Source organism: Carcharodon carcharias, chromosome 3 (assembly GCF_017639515.1).
Source record: "Carcharodon carcharias isolate sCarCar2 chromosome 3, sCarCar2.pri, whole genome shotgun sequence".
In the NCBI taxonomy this organism is placed as follows: domain Eukaryota; kingdom Metazoa; phylum Chordata; class Chondrichthyes; order Lamniformes; family Lamnidae; genus Carcharodon; species Carcharodon carcharias.
The window spans coordinates 108047683-108066369 of record NC_054469.1 but is presented as its reverse complement, the minus strand read 5'-3'; the positions used below and the strand labels follow the sequence as shown (position 1 = coordinate 108066369).

At 45.0% G+C, this 18687-nt stretch overlaps 1 protein-coding gene across 1 annotated transcript in view; it reads right to left on the bottom strand.

Annotated features, from left to right (window-relative positions):
• hepacam2 (HEPACAM family member 2) overlaps positions 1-18687 on the bottom strand; it is a 168094-nt gene that overhangs the window by 10354 nt on the left and 139053 nt on the right. Inside the window, exon 7 of the mRNA XM_041185017.1 lies at positions 2459-2535. Within this exon, the coding sequence (XP_041040951.1) occupies positions 2459-2535 (77 nt within the window). The remainder of the gene's footprint in view (positions 1-2458; positions 2536-18687) is intronic.

The following is an 18687-nucleotide window of genomic DNA, read 5'->3' as shown; positions in this document are numbered from 1 at the left end:
ATTCTTTGTAACTGGATCCTTCCAGGCAAAATCTGGTGACCTTTGTCACATTAGACAAGAAGGTGCTCACCAGTGTATAATGAAGGACATTGATGATTTCTTCAGGCACACACAGGAATGCATTTTGTTAACAATGGCTAGCCTGAGAGATAGATATAAAATTCTCTTGGCTGGCAGGTTGCCCACAGTTGCAAGGAGCAATTGACTGAATCGATGCAGTGCTTAAAACCCCAAATGAAAGTCTTAACTTTTGCAGACAAGAAAATTATTCAATTGATGTGTAGCTTTCTGCAGATGTCCCACCCTGTAGGACAAGGGCAGCAGATGCTTGGTAACACCACCACCTTCAATTTCTCCTCCAAGTCACTCAACATCCTGAATTGGAACCATACTGTTGTTCCTTCACTATTGCCGGGTCAAAGTCCTGGAACTTACTCCCTAATAGCACTATGGGTGTACCTACACCACATGGACTGCAGTGGTTCAAGAAGGCAACTCACCACCATCTTCTCAAGAACAATATTGAATGGACGATAAATGCTGGCCTAGCTAGCGAAGCCCACATCCCTTGAAAGAATATTTTTTTTAAAAAATGAAGGCCAGGATAACGCCAGGGTGCTGTCACTCACCCTACTAGCCCTGATAACTCAAAATTATGGATCAGGATCACTGAGCAAGGTGATCTCAAATTGTCATAGTCATGGCTTATGGCTCTGGTAAGGCTTCTGCAGACAAAGAAGGATTGATATAATGAGGTCCATGGGGTTTGAAGAAATGTGCCAGAGCAGACTTGAGGAATTCATAAGCATTGTTTTAGATGCCTGGATCGATCTGGCAGAGTTCTGAAAGACTGCAAAATTACAGCAACTTGCTGCATCTTACATAACATCAAGCTGAATAAAATGTCATTGCTTCTAGAAACTGAAGATGATGATGATGAAGGCAGTGGCGAAGAACATCAAGTAAAATTTCGGAAACTTCAGCACAAAATCTAGGCTGACATTCCAGGTCAGTGTTGAGGAAGTACTACACTGTTGGAGGTGCTGCCCTTCAGATAAGATGTTAAACAGAGATCTCATCCACCCATTCAGGTATACATAGGCCAGAAGTTTCACGTTGGCATGTGGGGGCAGGCCCCACATGCTGATGCGTAAAATGATGTGCGATGATATTGGGCGTATGTCCCAGCATCACTGCCCGTCATTCAGATCTTTCATTTGGCGGGCGCACGCCAGAGGCGGCTGTGCACCAGCCGAACCGTCAAAGGCCTGTTAAGGCCAATAAGAAAAACAATGAATGTGATTAGCGACACTGCCCGTCCAACCTTAAGGTTGGCGGGAAGGCGAAGAGCGCCAGCAGCCTTCACGTTTTTCAGGAAACCTCATCCACGGGTGGGATAAGGTTTCCTGAAGATTTTATTAAAAAAAAATAATTTATTCACATTTCATAAACATGCCCCCAGGTCATACGACATTGTCATATGAGGGGACATGTCTAAATAATTTTTACCTTTCTTTATTTAAGTATTTCAATATGAACTTAATCTCCCTGAGACACGGAGCTGACTCAGGGAGATTTCTGCATTCTTTTGCATGCATGCGCAAATGAGCGCAGGCTCCAAACCTCCCTCTTACCCCGCCCGCACAGGTAGCACTGAGCACTACCAGCCGTGTGTCACACTGGGCGTACCTTAATTGACCCACCCACGTAAAATGGCAGCGATCGGCTCCACTCCCACCTGCACCTGCTCCCGATCGGCCCGCCCGACAGGGAGAAAACTCTCCCCGTAAAAGTTCCCATCGCACTGTTTCAAAGATGAACAGATGAGTTCTCCTGGTGTCCTGACCAATACTTATCCTTCAATCAACATCACTCAACGAGATTATCTGGTCATTGTCAAATTGCTGTTTGTGGGACCTTTCTGCATGCAAATTGGAGTGTTTCTTACATTACAATAGTAACTACACTTCAAATATACATCATAGGATGTCCCAAGCACTTTACAGCCAGAAGTCGTCAAAGATGATATATGAACTCAAGTCTTCATCCAGCTTCAAAAATTTGCAAGCATTCACAGAAATGAACTCTGAAGTCTATGATGTCAAACCATGTTTACCTTCCAGAAAAATATTTCCCAAAAAAATGTTAACAAATTACATATTCTACTTACAATTGCCTCTCAATACCATATCTAACCTTTGTGCCAAATACCTTAACTGCTTTGGTTCCTAATGTACTATTTCTACAAGGTGCTTCTTGAATGGGATGAGCTGTGAGAATTCCAAATGCAAATGATAATAACCTTTTCCAGTTGCACAATCTGTACATTTACACTTGGATTATTCAGCAAACTGAAAGCTAGCTGATTAAATAAAAATACATGTAGCAGGTTCTGTTAAGTGTTAAACAAATATTAAGCTTGTAAAACCAGTCTTGCTCAGCAGACCAATATACCCACCTGTTGAAACTCTGCTGCCTCTGGCACGGCAACAAATTCATATATTCCATAATCATCTAGAGGAGGTTCTTGTTCCTCTGAAAACAAGCAGACAATGATTGACATATATGGAAAAGTCTGAATGATTGAAAAAAAATAGCCCAAATTTGCAGGCATGGAGCATGCATGCATCACAGTGATTTTCTAGGCAAATAGTAATCTTTTTATGATGCAGCGAAATGGTTTGAAAACATGAAAATCAAACATCTGTGGGATGAAGGGAAACTTATAGTTAGCAACCATTTCTAATGAATAGTCAGTTTGAATCTAAAAGAAAACTGGTGGAAAATTTGGATCTTTAGCACAACTGGAGCCTACACTAAAGAAGTCAGAGGCTCTCTGTGTAGGGTGCGCAGTGCCCGCCATAATTTCCGGTGGGGCCCACATCGTACCGCTTTTGGAAAGAGTGTTTGTGTGACCGTGCCAGGCGTGTGATGGGAACTTCCCAACTGACCAGATGTGATGTTAATCAGGCTCGCTGACAGATTTGATGTATGATTTCAAAATGTGCACCACATCCGTCAATTCAATGTCATCGCTTGTCAGTCACCACAGAACATTATACATCTGTAGGAGGAACCCACAACTTGGGTTATTTGAAGGACCAGGCAATTAACTTGCAGGTAACATTACTTCACTTACACAAACTTCTGCTATTGCAAAGTATCTGGAAATGGTATGGAGTGTTTTTGGAGGTTTTGTGGTAATTTGCTGGATTTGGCAGGACTGCTTCCTCACAACAAGGGCAAGTGATTTGCTGACCTGTGCACACAAAGATGCAGCAGGTATGGGGGATGCAGTGGTAGTGCCTCTGAGGTTTGCAACGCTACAGGGAGATGGAGCAGAGAGTGCAGAAAGGGTAACTTCTGCGTGATACCCTCTGCCAAGTTGGAGCCGAACTCCTCCCTGCTCCTCGACAGGGACGGGAGGCTGTCTGGCAAGCCAGGCATGGTGCCCAGCATCGTGTTGTGCATTCTCATCAGGTTTCTCCTGTTCACTGCCCACACTAAGGTCCCCATCTGAGTTCCCTGCAGCGGAACTTGTCTGCGGTTTTGCCCTCTGGTAAACTGGCTCATGAACTATCTATTCCCCCGGTCAGACTGCAGCTTGTTTATGCCCGGTGGCTCAGCATGTGCTGATCCCAATTCAATAATAGCCTCTAAGTTGTGTGTAATGCCAGTTTCTCAGCTGATGGCTGAGATCAAGTGATGAAGCTTCTTCATTAGCACTGTTCTGCTGCTCTCTCTCTGGTGCTGCTGTGACTGGGTAGGTGACAGTTCTTATGTGTCTGAAAGCAGAGAATCAGAAAGGGGAAGGTTGTGGTGAGGGAAGGAGGGTGGGGAGGTCCATGGTCACACTAACAGCAGCTTCTTCATCATGCCAGATAGCAGAATGGGGGTGATCTGGGGATTGAGAATGAGAATAAGAGAGAAACATATCGCCTTCAATATTCTCAACAACGTTGCCTGCAGCCAGCCCCAGGATCTGGAGAACCATCTCCTCCATAGGGCTCAGGAGATACAGGCATCAACATCCCTGCCAGTTCTGCTCTGGTCTCTTCTCTTGCAACCCACCTTGTCCCCCAAGAGAGAAGGAAGAATGTCAGTGATTGCATTTCATTGTGTTTGTGTGGTGTGCCTACCATAACTGGAGGTGCAAGCAATGACAGGTGGGTATGAGGCTGGCATCTTGGTAGGTGTGTGAGGGTCAAGTGGAGCATTTGGATGTTAGGTGTGATTACTGAGTGCCAGGGCGCGCTATTGGGTGGTGATGGGTGAGTGATAGGGATGTGGTGCACTGAACAAAGTGAGAGGAAATGCTTTGGGGAACTGTCCCAGTGCAGCTTCCTGCTATATTCTGGCCATCGCCCCCACCCTGCTAGCCCATCACTGGGGGTACCAGTAAAATCCAGTCCATTGTAGCTGCATGGAAATTCCTGGCTTCAATTTTGAAGAACTCAACATTGCAATTATAGTAGACAGATTTAATTCATTTTAAAGGTTGTTTTGCATTCTTAGCAAAACATGACACTTTGAAGTATAATGTCTGAAGTCTAATGAACACACACGAGATGCAACATTTCCATACTATAGAACATGTACATTAGAAGGTGATTGGGAGGATATGGTCCTAATATCACCTGGAATGTTACGCCATGTAACAGATATATGACCATCATTGATTTACAGTGACTGAATGGGCTAAATTTTGCAAGACTGCAATGGTAGTGCACTTGTTTGTTGGTTGAAAGTGCATGCAGTGAAATTGGACATCAAGGTTTGCACGTCCAGTGAAGAAATCTGCTGGTTTTAAGAGTGCACACTTCCAGCTTTGTTGTAAGATGCTGTATGTAGTTCTGCAGGTCTCACGAAGAGGTTCTGAGTCTTGTAGAGTTTAACAGTAAGTATATATTAACTACTAGTAACTATATACTTATATACAGTTTAAGGTCTGAGCTAAAAACTGTCTCCATGTTTGTCTCTACAGATGTCTCTATCCAGAACAAGACTGCTCTCTAGACTTGGATCTTGTGTTCCTTTACATCACAATGTGGGCAGTACTGTACCCAGTCTCACATTAACCCATTCCATGCCAGACCCTTATACTACACCGCCCCCAAGCCTTTATCCAATGTATTTACAAGGTATTCCCACTTACCCAACATATTTGACTACCCCTTCTTCCCCACTCAAGTCTCTGTGTTTATAGATTCAGGTGGTCTGAAGGCTTTATAATTCTTCCAGATCTTATCTTTCTAACAGTTGAGGAGTGATAGATTCTGACCAGGATTTTCCGTGCCACTGGTGTTGGGCATGTTCAGTGGCGTGAGCAGACAATATGGTGAGAAGGCCATATTCGCATCATGAAACCAGTTTGTGATCACCTGCTCAGCCATCGATGGCGGGCCGCAATTCCCGCCATTGGACCTCGGGAACCTCATTCCAATACATCAGCATATAATGATAAGACCAGCCCGCTAGGCTCATCCCCACCCCCGGCTGGATCATCTGCCCGCTTTGGCAGGAAAACACGCCGGTGCAGAACGCGTCTTGACAATTGTGATGTGCAAAAGTCAGGACCCACCACCAGGGCCTTGCTCACATTGTGGACATCCGAGGAGCAGAAGATGCTGGAGCCCGACAGCAACGGAATCTTGGAGGAACATCCATGGCATACTGGATGGACTCTCATGGACGTGGCTCTGCTGCAAAGCAGCTCACTGAAGTTGGAAAGTCACTGTTGATGCTCACAACAGATGATGGTTGAGGGAGTGGGAGAGTCTAGGATTGATTGGGAGAGGAAGAGGTTTTGGGGGGCAGTGAGATTGGGGGGGGTGCAGGGAGTATGGGAGGAGGAGGAAGTAATGGGGGAGAAGATAGCAACTGGGGATGTAGATGTAAGGGGAAGTGGAATGTGTAAGGGAAAGAATTCGGAGGGGGGAAGGAGTGCGGTGGGGGGAGTCCAGGGGGAGGAAGGAGTGTGTAGAGAGGAAAGAGTAAAGGTGGAGGAAGAAGTAAGGGTGGAGGAAGAAGTAAGGGTGGAGGAAGGATTCGGCAAGGGGGAAGGAGTAAAAGCTGGAGGGAGAAGTGAGGGTGTCTGAGGAGGGTTCTGATGCGTCCATGACTACCTCCTGGGGACCGAACTGAGGGTGGGTGAAATTGCGAGAATGACCGAGGGCAGAGTGAGGCGGTAGGGTGAGAGTCCGACAGTAGTGGTAGAAGGGATGGCGAGGGTGGTTGGTGGGAATCAGAGGCAGACACGGATCCTGGGGATGAGAAGGAGGAGCCGGGGAGGTTAATGTGGATGGGGATGGGTTTCTCGGGAAGAAAGGACTGCGCACATTCACCAGGACATCCCCGAAAGAAAAGGGTCGTGGCTGATGGGTCATGGACAGGAGGTGAAAAGTGATGCTAGTGTCAATTGTGATAGGAGAAAGGAAATGGGTGACTGGGGGAGGGTAAGGAACAGGGAAGTGAAAGTAAAACTGAATCAGCAGCATGATGTCCAAATCAAAAGTGAAATGGGTGGGCGAGATCAGGTGTTAATTGGGAGTGTGATCATTGGGTCGGCAGAGATACAGGTCAGCTCAGGTAGAAAACTAAAAGCAAACCCCAGCAGGCAGCATTCAAAATGCTCAGGGCATTGAGATGAGTGTGATATGGGAAGAATCCACATGTGTGGGGGAGAATGCTTGCACGAGACTCCGAAAGGCCCTGCCACACACATCTTCCTCCAGAATCACTCATTGGCTGGTTGCTCCCTCTGCAGTGACAGAGGACGACGTTGAGGGGCTCACGGGCAAAGGGGACTTGAAGGAAGAGGACAGCTTCTGAGATTCCTGAGTGGATGACCCAGCGATGCCCAGCTGCTCCTCCTCCTCCCTTCGGGTGCCTTGGGGCCCTGGCCTGACTCTTTGAAGGGAAGGAGCACCTGGAGGATGTCAAGGTGCCCCGTTTCATTCTCACATTGCGACTGCAGGAACTCAGCCATGGCTTCCGTGATGGAGTGCAGGTCTGCACACATCTCCGGGTTGTGCTGGACCCGAGTCTCCATGGCATCTGCCATCCTCCTCATGGAGACCTCCATACATGCACCTGTGGTCATCACTTCATCAGAGAGTAGGCAGACACAGTCCTCCGACTTGCGTGCCACCCTGACGAGGGCTTCCAACAGTGCTGCGCGATGTTCCCACACCTTCTGTTGACTCTCCAGGATAAGTTGGAAGGCCAAATTGAGTTGCTCATCATCTGACTCAAGTCTCACAGATGCCTCTTTCCCAGCAGTCCTCGCAGTGCTGGGGAGCACGGTTAAACCTGCCTCCTGCTGCTGTGGACACGTGTCCGTGCGGTGACCACCAGATTGTGAACCCGAGCCTGCTCTAGATCTAGGTCTCACCGAGCTGTGTGTCTCTGCACTGGTGGAGAGTGTGGGTCAGCGCTGTGACAGGTCTTCGAGGCTGCTTATTTCCAGCTGTTCAATAGAGGGGGTGTCCTCTTGGCTGGAGGTGATGATATGGATGGAGCTGAGGGACTGGCTGGCTGAGGATGTTCGTTACTTGGCAGAGCTCCCTGTGAACCAAGGTAGAGATAATTACTGCATGGCATCAGAATCAAAAGCAAGAGAGAGAGCGCTCACAGTTACATTGAGAAGAATGATGTGGTGCAGGATCCTCACGAGTGTGTTCGCTGCTGACCTCAATGTCACCACGGGCATGGCCCATGTCCTCACTGGTCAGCATGATAGCACACTCCTCAAAATGAGTGAGAGGCCTAATGTGGGCCACTCCACCCTCAGTCTGGGATCTCTTCTTGCTGATGTGAGCAGGCTTCTCCTGCATGAAAATAGATGAAGAGAGTATGAGCAGGATGCATGGCACTTTGTGGAATGTTTGTGTGGTGAGCAGAGCCATGGACAGGATGAGGATGTGAGCTCGAGAGGATATGAGCCTGATGGAGATGTGAGGGTGTGTGTGAGTTAGTGGTGTTTTCCCTTGAGGTGTGAGATCACTGTGGATGTGTGATGGGTTTGTTAGTGTGTGAATTAAGAATGATGAGAGGAGCGAATTACCTTAGCGGAATGGATGAGACCATTCATCCTTTAGCAGCACTCGGTGGCTTTTGCAGGGCATTGGCGCTGATCACCACTGCCACCACCTTCCAAGCTGGATTAGTGAGGTTGTTGCACAACATGTGGCCATGCCAGGATAGAGGACATCATGACGAGCGTCCACTTCGTCCAAAAGGTGCTCGAGGGATGTGTCATTGAATCTGGGGGCTGCAGTCTTTTTGCCTTTCAGGACATGTCTTCTTTGCAGCAGTCATGGGTTGGAAGCACTGAGAGATGTGCACGTGGCTGGACTTTAAATATGGCGCCCAGCGTGACGAAGCGACGAGGCAAATGAGATCCCACCCACCATGAAAATGGCATGTTTCCCAGGAATGCATAATTAATATGGCGGGTTTGGGGTGATACAGTGTGAAGAGCCGCCATTGCAGCTGGCGGGTAAAACGCCTGCTAGCGCACTTAGTCCAAATCTGGGATGATTCCGCCCTCTGTTGTACTGGGCAAACCTTGTTTGAAAGGGAATTGTTTTGGATGTGGTCATTCTGCCATTTGGCTGGTTGATCTTAATTCTCTTTTATTATTCTCTGTCGTTGAGTCGTTCCTTTTCAACTCACCATCTGGTGACATCCATGGTTATTGTTTTATCCTGTTCCTTAAGGGGAGAAGAAACTCTCAGCTCATCCGCAATGCACATTCAATATTTCTCCCTATGAATGGTTCACCGTGATATATGTTGCTGTTTACATTTCAAAAATGGAACCTCCATTCCTACTTGTTTTACCATTTTACCCAATAATTGATTGCTGTCTTATTTACCAGTTGCTTTTTGAGCTTATGAATCTTTCCATTCAGCTCAGCAACAATTCTGTTAAGTTCAGTTGTCTTTGTTTCAGAGTTATCAGCCAAACTCATAAATTTAACAACTTCACCTGGGCAGGCAGTTACTTTTGGAATCTTTCTTCCCTGGTCATTGACTGCTGTTCTGACTCTTTCAATTCATTCATTAGATCTTAAATCTGTATTGGACAATTTTCCTGATCTGCTTTCAAAGTTTGGATTTACTCTTCCATATTGCGTATCTCATCCTGCATGTTGTTCAGATTGGATCGAAGTTCAAGAATTTAATCAATTTTGGTTGTTATTTTTGCATTCAAGCAACTGTTCTGATGCATCAGCAATTCATTCTGCTGCTCCAGGCATTTTCCACGATGCTTACAAGAAACTTCTGATGTTTGAAGTTCAAGTTTTAACTGAAGATCCATCTTTGTCGAATTTGTTTCAATAAGATTATCATTGAGGCACTTCAAGTCCTCTTCAAGTGTTCTACTTCCTGTGAGTAACATTCTAGTGTTCTCATCAGTTCTTGTTTTTCCTTATCACTCACCTCTTGTACTTGAAAGTCGGTTCTCTACACTGATCCATTTTTCCTTAGCAGAGTATAATTCCTCTGTGCTATCCTTCAAGCTCGCATTCTGTAATTGCACTTCTACTAATTGTTTCTGAGAGTCCTCATGTTTTTTTGTGCGAAATTCTACTTTCTCTTACCATTCTAGGTTCTTGATTGTCAGTTCAGCCATTTCTTTTTGCAGCAACGCAATGGAGCTCAGTAAGTTTGAAATATCCAGTCTTTTTCCTTCTCATTTCATGGTATTTAGCTCCAAATCTACATTTTCTGATCTTGCTTCTGTCTTTTCTTTATAAGCCTGCCGTTTGGTACACTATTACCTTGCCTTCAATCATAGCCAGGTGGCTTAGCAGCACTACCTGCTGTTGCAGTTCAGGTAATATGTTGGGATTTTCAAAAAAAATTACTTTTAAGACTTCCGGAATGTTCACTGGCACCATTGTGTGGCTTTCTTGAGAATTACCTTTTTCCTTTTGTAGATTTACTGGCGGTTTTCTGTCCCTCTTTTTAAGCTCTGTGTGCTCCACAACTTGAAGTTTAAAGTATTTGTCAAAGGCTTTTAATATTTCATTAAAGCTGGTCGAGGGTTCACCAATGCACTGTGTTAAGATTCCTTCACCAGCAAGTTCACCAAATGAGTATAAAAAAGCATTAAGCTGGACTTCTTCTGATTTCCTACTTTGACCTGATGTACTCTAATAATTTTAAAATGTTCTTTTTCAGGACACCAAATTCTGCATTAGGCTTGGCTTTTGCATGAGTCCAAACTGGCCTGGTAAGGTAGATTTTTAATCCATGGTCATTTAGAATTATAAGTGTGTATAGCTTTAACTGGTGTAAGGAAGTCCAAGATGGCACAGGTATTTGCTTCTTTTCAATGAGGTTTCCCGCACTTGTCAGTTTTGGCAGACTCCCAGAGTAATGGTATTCACGATTTCAGTGTTCTAAAATTTTTCAGTAGTGAATCCTTGGATCGACTTTTTTGAGTCTCCCCCACAGTATCTAAGTATTCTATGGTCTTGACATTGTCAATTCCCAGCTTTTGCTGGGTCTTTTAACTGCTGATTTATTTATTTACTTATTCTGATCGGAGTGAGCTCAACCGTCACTTATTCAGGCATCATTTCAGGACTAGAGCTGTGAGTGGTCCGTTTTAAAATGGCAATTCTGACTGCTGCTGACTTAACAGCTTCTTTAAAGTCATTCTGGACAAGAACCTTAGCACACACCCGCTAGGTCTTCTGACTCTGCACTCTTGTGTTGCAAATAACTCCCTTGGTGATATAATTACTGCTTCAGAAGAGTGACCCTGTAGTTGCTTGACTTCTATCCATCTGGATTAGTAGTCTACTTTGATCAGGAACATTTTACCTCTGTGTTCAAAGAAGTCCATCCCAAAACATTCCCATGGTCTTGATGGAAAGGAAGATGACATCAATGTTTCTCTTGTCTCTTGATGATGAATAGTATAAATAGTAATTTAATATCATCTCTTCTAGTGATTTTCAGAGACCTGGCCACCAAACAGATTATCTAGCTTGGCATTTTGTGATGCTCAAACATTCTTCGTGCAATTGTTGTAGTATGTTGAGTCTCAGAACTCCCAGAATAACTAATCCCTTGTCAAAGATGAGTAAATCAACCGCACTGAGGTTTCCTCTCCATTCATATCACTGTCTGGGAATGGGATTGTGTGGTGTGTATGCTGGCTATCTTTTGATATAGTATCTCTGGCCTTAACACATTCATCATCAGATCTCTGTGCATCTCTGATTTCATTCAGTCACTGAGCTGTTGCTTGTAGAGTTTTTTTTTTGTCGATGCGAAGATTTCTATCTCTTCAAAAAGGACCACATCACCTGGTTTGGGCCTTGCCACTGCGGTGCTGGACAAAGCTGTAGTCTGTTATCTTCTTAGAACATGCTCTGTTTTTGCATCAAACCTCAACATCCTCAGTCTGAATCATTGTGCTCATGAAGGCATTCTTGCTAACTCATTCAAATTTAAGAGTGCCACTAAGGGTTTTCTTGAAATGGAGACCAAGAACTTTTGTTAACTTTTTGCAAGCCCATGTAGCAGCTAATACTTCTTTCTCTATCACTGCATATCTCTGTTTAGTCTCTTCAGTGAACGGGATGCATAGTAAACTGGTCTACGCATTCCATTCTGAATCTGAAAGATTACAGCTCCCAATCCTGTGGAAGATGCATCAGCAGCAATGATAGTGGATAGCTCTGGGTCATATTGAGCTAAAATATCAGGTGATATCAGCTTTCCCTCTGTACTGCACTCTAGTGTCAGCCTATTGTCTCAAATCCTGGAGCGGGGCTTGAACCCACAACTTTCTAACTCAGAAACAAGAATGGGAACACTGATCCAAGCAATTATTGAAGCCTGTTACTGTATAAGCAGCTGAAAGGATGTCAGTACTAATCTTGCTGTGGGGATCTCCCCTAGTGTGTCAATGGATAAATTTTACAAAATTTAACCCCTGATGAAATGGCAAGACTATTTGCAGCTTAGGAACCCACTGAAATTTGCCGTGGGCTTTGCTGAGGCTTTTTAACTAAACCACAGCATTAACATCCCACTTCCAAGTTCCCTGACCGATCAGAAAAAGTAGACAGGATCACGCACCAGATCTGTCGAAGGAATGATTCGGAATTAAAGGAGTGCCAACATGGTCAGGAACGCTCAACTGCACGTGGACTTTTGAGGCTGCAGCAACAAAAAGGATTGAGAGGAGACCTTGGAAGGCTGCCTCCAGCGTTTGCCTTTGATGGGAGGAATAGGACAAAAGCTACAGCCAGTCAGGCATGCATGGAAATGGTCCAGGAAGTCAGCAGCAGGAATGCAGTCCCTCCAACTTGGACATAGTGCAGCAAGAAGATCCAGCACCTCAGGAGGGAAGGAAAGGTGAATGACATAACACTGACTTTCCCAGCATTCTCGTGCACAGCACTCCTTAAGACAACACACCTTGCAGCTCCACTGATTCCTCTCTCTCCAGACATCTCACATTCCCATCTGAAGAGCCAACACTCACACTTACCCTCATCACATTGTCTTCTCATAACTATACCTCACCATCAGCCTTTACAAATGGTGTCCTTCCCTCCCCTCCACACAACCTATTTCCAGCATTCATAACTGTTTTCTTTCTTTCCTTGCAGGTCAGAGGCAAAGACCCCAGTGTCCTCTAGTGACAGGCACCTTGACAGCCACTGGCAATGTGTGTCCACATGGTCCACTAGGAAGGAGGTCTTGTTCCAGGAAGCTACTGATACCAGCAGGAGCTTGCTGTGAAAGCCTGAGCCTTTGAGGCTCTGGTTCTCATGCCAAACTCCTACTGTACAACCTATGTTGGGGGTCTTTCCTCCTTGGAGCTGGATATCTGTGTTCATCCCCTCTGCTTTGAGAAGCAGCATGTGGCTACGGAGAAGGCAACTGTTGCTGCTGGTGTAGATTCAATTTCTGCTGGTGCTGTTGCTTCTTGGCTTGCCTCTCATCAGAGATGCTAGTGCAGTTGCATAAGCTACTCCCATGCCGGGGTGCAAGTTGGCAGCAGGGAAGTTTAGCTGAAGGTGGGTGAGGTGCAAGACAGGTGTAGCAATGTCCAAGAAGTTGACAATCACCTGTCAAAGAAAGAAGAAATGCTCTGACCAGCAGCTGCTCACCTGGACTTGGTTGCATCTCTTCAGTTTCACCAACCAAAGCTCGTCAGCTTCACTCAGGAAGCTCTTCCCTCTGTGCACTCTCCTTGGTGGCACTGGCAAGTTGCTGCCAACTTGAGAAATGGGTCCACTGGCTTTCAAAGCCAGAATCCTTCTTGCTGCACTATGTTAAAACTGCACTTACTTGTTTTAATGTTTAAATGACTTACCTGGCAGCTGCACGAGTATTGCCCGCTCGCTTGCAAACCTGCCCAGGTGAAAACCAGAAGAGGGTGGCATGATGCCAGGATCCTGACCTGACAAGACTTTTAGGGGATTTAATGTCCTGCATAGACCCAAACCTGCCCCCCATCCCCATCACCCTACACCTTGCCTGTAAAAATTCCCCTCTATATCTCTCTTTGGAAAATGCAATTCCCGTTATGATTCTCCAAGCTTGTCAGAGCAGCAACTGTTCCTTGTTTCAGTGATGACAGTACCTCAGTTGGCATGTGTAAAGTGACTCCAGGCACAGAAGTTGAGTCAAAGATGACTAAGGACCAATTACATATCCTTGGCAGAGCATAGCCTGAGGAATCAGCACAATCATTTAACAAAGGAAAGGTGTGCTTGAATTGCTCTAATTGGAGGTTCAATTTTAGAATTGGGGAGCAAATTTTAATAAAATAACAAATGCTACTACTATATCGAATCAAAAATCAATAAACTGGAGCTATAATAAAACCTCAGAGATCAAGAGGTTTAATAGCTGTGGGGTGAGTAGAATATTCAATTTGAGAGCAGGAAAGATAATAAACCAAATGTATAGCCCAGGCTTGCCTTATATAGACCGTGAGAAATGTCAGGATCCTACAAGCCTCTTGAAATGAATGTTGTTTATTTCTTTTCCAAGAACATGGACTGTATTGGCTCACTCTGGTGCTATGCGGAGGCTGCGGATGAAAAAGAAAGTCGATCGCAAAGAAAAGAAAGATTGGCAGATGCTCTGTTGTGCAAACTATACTGGGGAACCAAATTCCCTCAAGAATTTACTTAAGTCTAATTTACATACAGTATAGGGTGGGGCAGACTATATTGTGTTGGTGGCTGTGAACTGTTACCATTAATTTATTTTGCTGGCTTGCCCTCAAGCTCAATTGTGGAATTAAATTACTATGACCTGCATGTGCCACCCTTCCTGCCTCCCAGCCCATACTCAAAAGGCTGGTAAAATTCAATCCACTTACTGTCATTTAGATAATAGTTTTAGTGCAGAACTTTTCATTCAAATGCTCCCTCAGAAAGACCACAGGTAGGGTTTCCATTTTGGGTGCAACCTGGCCCAAATTGCATTGGTGTTTGGAATTGAATATTCTGTTCAAGTTTCCACTCAAATTCAATATGAAGCTAGCAGAATAATGGTGGAGATGGTGGTGCAGTGGTAATATCGCTGGACCAGTAATTCAGACCCAGGTTCAAATCTCATCATGACAGCTGATGCAATTTAAATTCAATTAATAAAAAATCTGGAGTTGAAAGCTAGTCTCAGTAATAGTGATATAAATCCATTTGGTTCACTAATGCACTTTAGGGAAGGAAATCTACCATCCTTAACTGGTCTGGCTTACATGTGACTCCAGACCCACAGCAATGTGGTTGACTCTTAACCGCCCTCTGAAATAACCTAGCAAGCCATGCAGCTCAAGGCCAGTTAGGGATGGACAACAAATGCTAGCCTAACCAGTAACACCCACATCCCATGAAAGAATAAAAGAATACCATGGATATTTTCCTGCCCAAAGTGTCTCTAACCTACCCTGGCTCTCCTAAATCCATGAATTATTAATAATATACTCTGTGTGACTAGGTTCACACTTCACTACCTTGCTTCAATTACAATCCTGCCTTTGACACTGCTGACCATCCATTCTCCTCCACTCTTTGTCTTATTTCTATAATCTTATTCTCATTTGAAGCAAATCTTAACTGACACAACAGAATCACTTGGGTCAAACATTTAAGGCCTTGCCGATAACTTCTGACCATAGGTCTGGGCGGAGAACCAGGAGTTAGGCTTGGTCCCCATGTATTCAGCCATTTCTTCAAGTTTCTACAGGTTCTCTGTCTGTCTCAAACACGATCGCTTTGTGATAGAAGACTGGGAGGAGGGTGGTGGGGAAGGGCACGCAATTTAAGAGCTTCATCCTCCCCAACATGGCAGAAACACCCAGAATGCCCTATGAAAGGAGGCACTAACAAGTACTGCAAGATCACAAACAAGGTCAATCCAGGTGTGCAGACCTGGGTCCTGGTCCGGACCACTAAAAAAATTTTTACGATGATGAATGTTTTCAGCCTGTTATAGAGGAGAGCACTGGGCAATCCTGTGACATGTTTTTAGAATGGGCTAGCGGATCAACACTCTGGTCATTCTCTGTTGCATTTTACAATCTTCTTTGTCCAGCAGCCACCCAAGATATGTCCCTGATAGTGTGGGTGGCTACTGGGATTATCTAATCAAGGAAATGCCCCCTGGCTGTCCAAAGCAGGGCCAATACCAGCATTGATCCCAGGATCAAAGCACCACAGATTTTCAGCTCCTATATCTCCAACAACCTTGTTTCTATACCCAGAATATCATTCTGGTAAGTTCCACAGCTCCAATTTTGCCTCCCTGGTTTCTACCTAATACCACCTGATTCTGTCAGCTGTAAGCTTACCAGACCTGAGCCCAAATTCTTTCATCCCTCCTCGTTTTCTACTTTACTTTTCTGAGGCTTTCATCTGCATGAGAAGCACAATATAATTTTAAGATGTTGCTTTTGTCTTGGATTATTCAAGGGCCAGAACTTTATGGTGTGTCTCCCTCCCACCCCCCCAACCCCCAGCTGATGTGACGAGCCATTTAAATCTCCATTCAGTTTGACAGGACTGTAATATCCCACCGGATGGGAAGGGCTGTAAATTTCGGGCCATGGTGAGAATATTAAAGTTAAATTATACATACACTATAGCAGTTGAATAATAAAGATTTTGAAGTATTGGGCCAGTTAAAGGAACTTAACACAAATAAATTCATTAGATCTGATGACATTTATCTAGCTAGTAGATTTAAGGATCACTAACTAGCCTCCAGAGAGAATCTCCAGGCTCCAGTGAGGTAGGATGGAAAACAGATTAATCCACTACCCATGTTTTAGGAGGGATACAAATCCAGTTCAGTTACTTATAGATCTACTAACATAACTTTTACATGAGGTAAAATAATGAAAACCTTTCTAATAGGTGATGTGGATAAGTATTTTTAGATAATGTGCTATATAACAAATAGTGAACATGGCCTTAGAAGGGATTTTCTGGAATCAGCCTAAATTTTAGTAATTGAAGTGGTCTCCCTGCCTGCATTAGGGGGCCCACCTTGAGCACCTCTGTAGCGGCAGTGCATCTCAGCCGTCTCTGCAGCTGCTGGACAGGGCATGTAGTTTAGGCGTCCCGAAAATTTTGCATAGTAGTAGTCTAACCAACTCAACACACAATACAAAAGTGGCTGGCACTGAGGGGATGGGTGGTGGGGAGTTGATAAAGAAGTTTCTTTACTGATTATCTGCTCCCAACTGGGCCCCATAATCAGGCAGAATGGAAGCAAGAGTTAGGAAGAATAGTGTCTACTGTCACATTTAATAGGGGAGACATATTTTAACCACAGTAGATCAAAGTCAGGTGATTGAAGACCAGATGCAGGGTTATCAGCTAAAGTTCCCAGTCTTCCTGGATAGCTCACCTTTTCAAATCTCACTTTTAAAAAATTCATTCACAAGGTGTGGTCTTCGCTGGTTGGGCTGACATTTTTTGCCCATCCCTAGTTGCTCTTGAGAAGGTGATGGTGAGCTGCCTTCTAGGACTGCTGCAGTCCATGTGGTGTCCATTCACCATCGGCCAGCAATCTGTACAAGCTGTAGATGGTGTAACCATGCATCTTTTGATTTTCCATTTTCTTAGCCATTCCCTCACCCCAACTCTGCCCTTTGCATTTACGCTTTCAGATTTCCAAACACTGCCCCAGTCAGCCATTGGTCCTGAGGCTCAAGGCTTAGAGGAAGAATAGACTGAGGAAGAATAAACATTGTTACTCGCAGCCGCTAGCCCAGATGCTGGCATTGTGTGAATTTTCAGAGGGTGGTAGAAATGGTATCTGCACATGGTGCGTCACTGGACACAAGCAGCCAGGTTAAGGGGAAATGGTGGCACAGGTGTCAGCTCCCCAGTGGGGCAGGGCACACTTGAGTTCTGCTGTGGAGAATTCAGGTGAGGACTTCAATGGGGCAAACTACAGGAAAAGGTAGAAGGGTAGGCAAACAGGAATGCTTGGTGCATTGACAGACCTGCCCAAGAGATTGTCACTGTCAAGGACCTTGAAGTCTGATATCAACTTGGCACAGGGCTTCAAACTTGGAGCTCATGCTTTCCAGTGGGAAGTGATGGTCAACTCCATGAGAAGACTTGTGGCCACAACCATCAGAGTGTCGGATGGCTGATATCTAAACTCCCAATGGCAGCAAAAGTAGAAACCATCCAACTTCTGAGTGCTACAATGGAAGTTCAGATGGAGGATATGAAATCTAAGCTTGTTGGCAGACTGCAGTCATATGGTGACTTCCCAGATGCAGCAATGACTGGCAAACTGTGAGATGCTTGCTATATATCTGTTCCAGCTTGGAAGGATTCTCTGGTAATAACATTCAGGACCACTCTCACCTTGACAACCACCACCTTGACAACCACCATCCTAGCCCTGCTCTAAGGGTGTAGGTCTGGTTCTAAGAGTTGGCACAGTTCTGTCATCACCTGTTTGGTGAAATGCAGCTGCTGAGCATTCTGCTCCAGGCAGGTAGGAGACATGTTCCCTGAAGATCTTGGGTGGGAAGGACTTTCTCTTCCCTCTATTTTGCTGTCTCTGCTCCATCTCCTTTTGACACTGTAGCTCAAGGGGGTTGCACCTATAACCACAATGACACTGAACAAATAGAGTACTCAGAGGTCTTTTAGTAGCAACCAATGCCTTCTCAATGTTTAGTACCACTCACTGCAGGTTGTATCAACTCTTCCAACAACCAAGTTTTTCCACAAATTCAGCAAGATCTAGTAGATAGTAATAAGCAATCAACATGAGTGTTGGATGATTATGTTCATGGGCCAGAGGACTCCGTTGTGCTGCTGAAAGCATGTTCAGCTGTGCATCTTTAAGAGAGTACTAACTAGAATGGCAAGGTTAAAAATGGGAGGTAGAGCATGAAATCACTGTTAGGGTACTGACTTATATCATGAAGGTAGTGGGTGTCTGTAATTCACTGCCCAAGTTGGTAGTAGAGGCAGAAATTCTGAACTCTTTTAAAAAGTACCTAGATCTGCACCTTGAGTGCTGTAAGCTGCATGGCTATGGGCCAGGTGCAGAAAGGTGGGATTAGAAAGGGCACCTGAGTGTCTCGGCTGGCATGGACAAGATGGGCCGAATGGCCTCCTTCTGTGCTGTAACTTTTCTATGATTCTATGGTTCTATGATCTGCCTA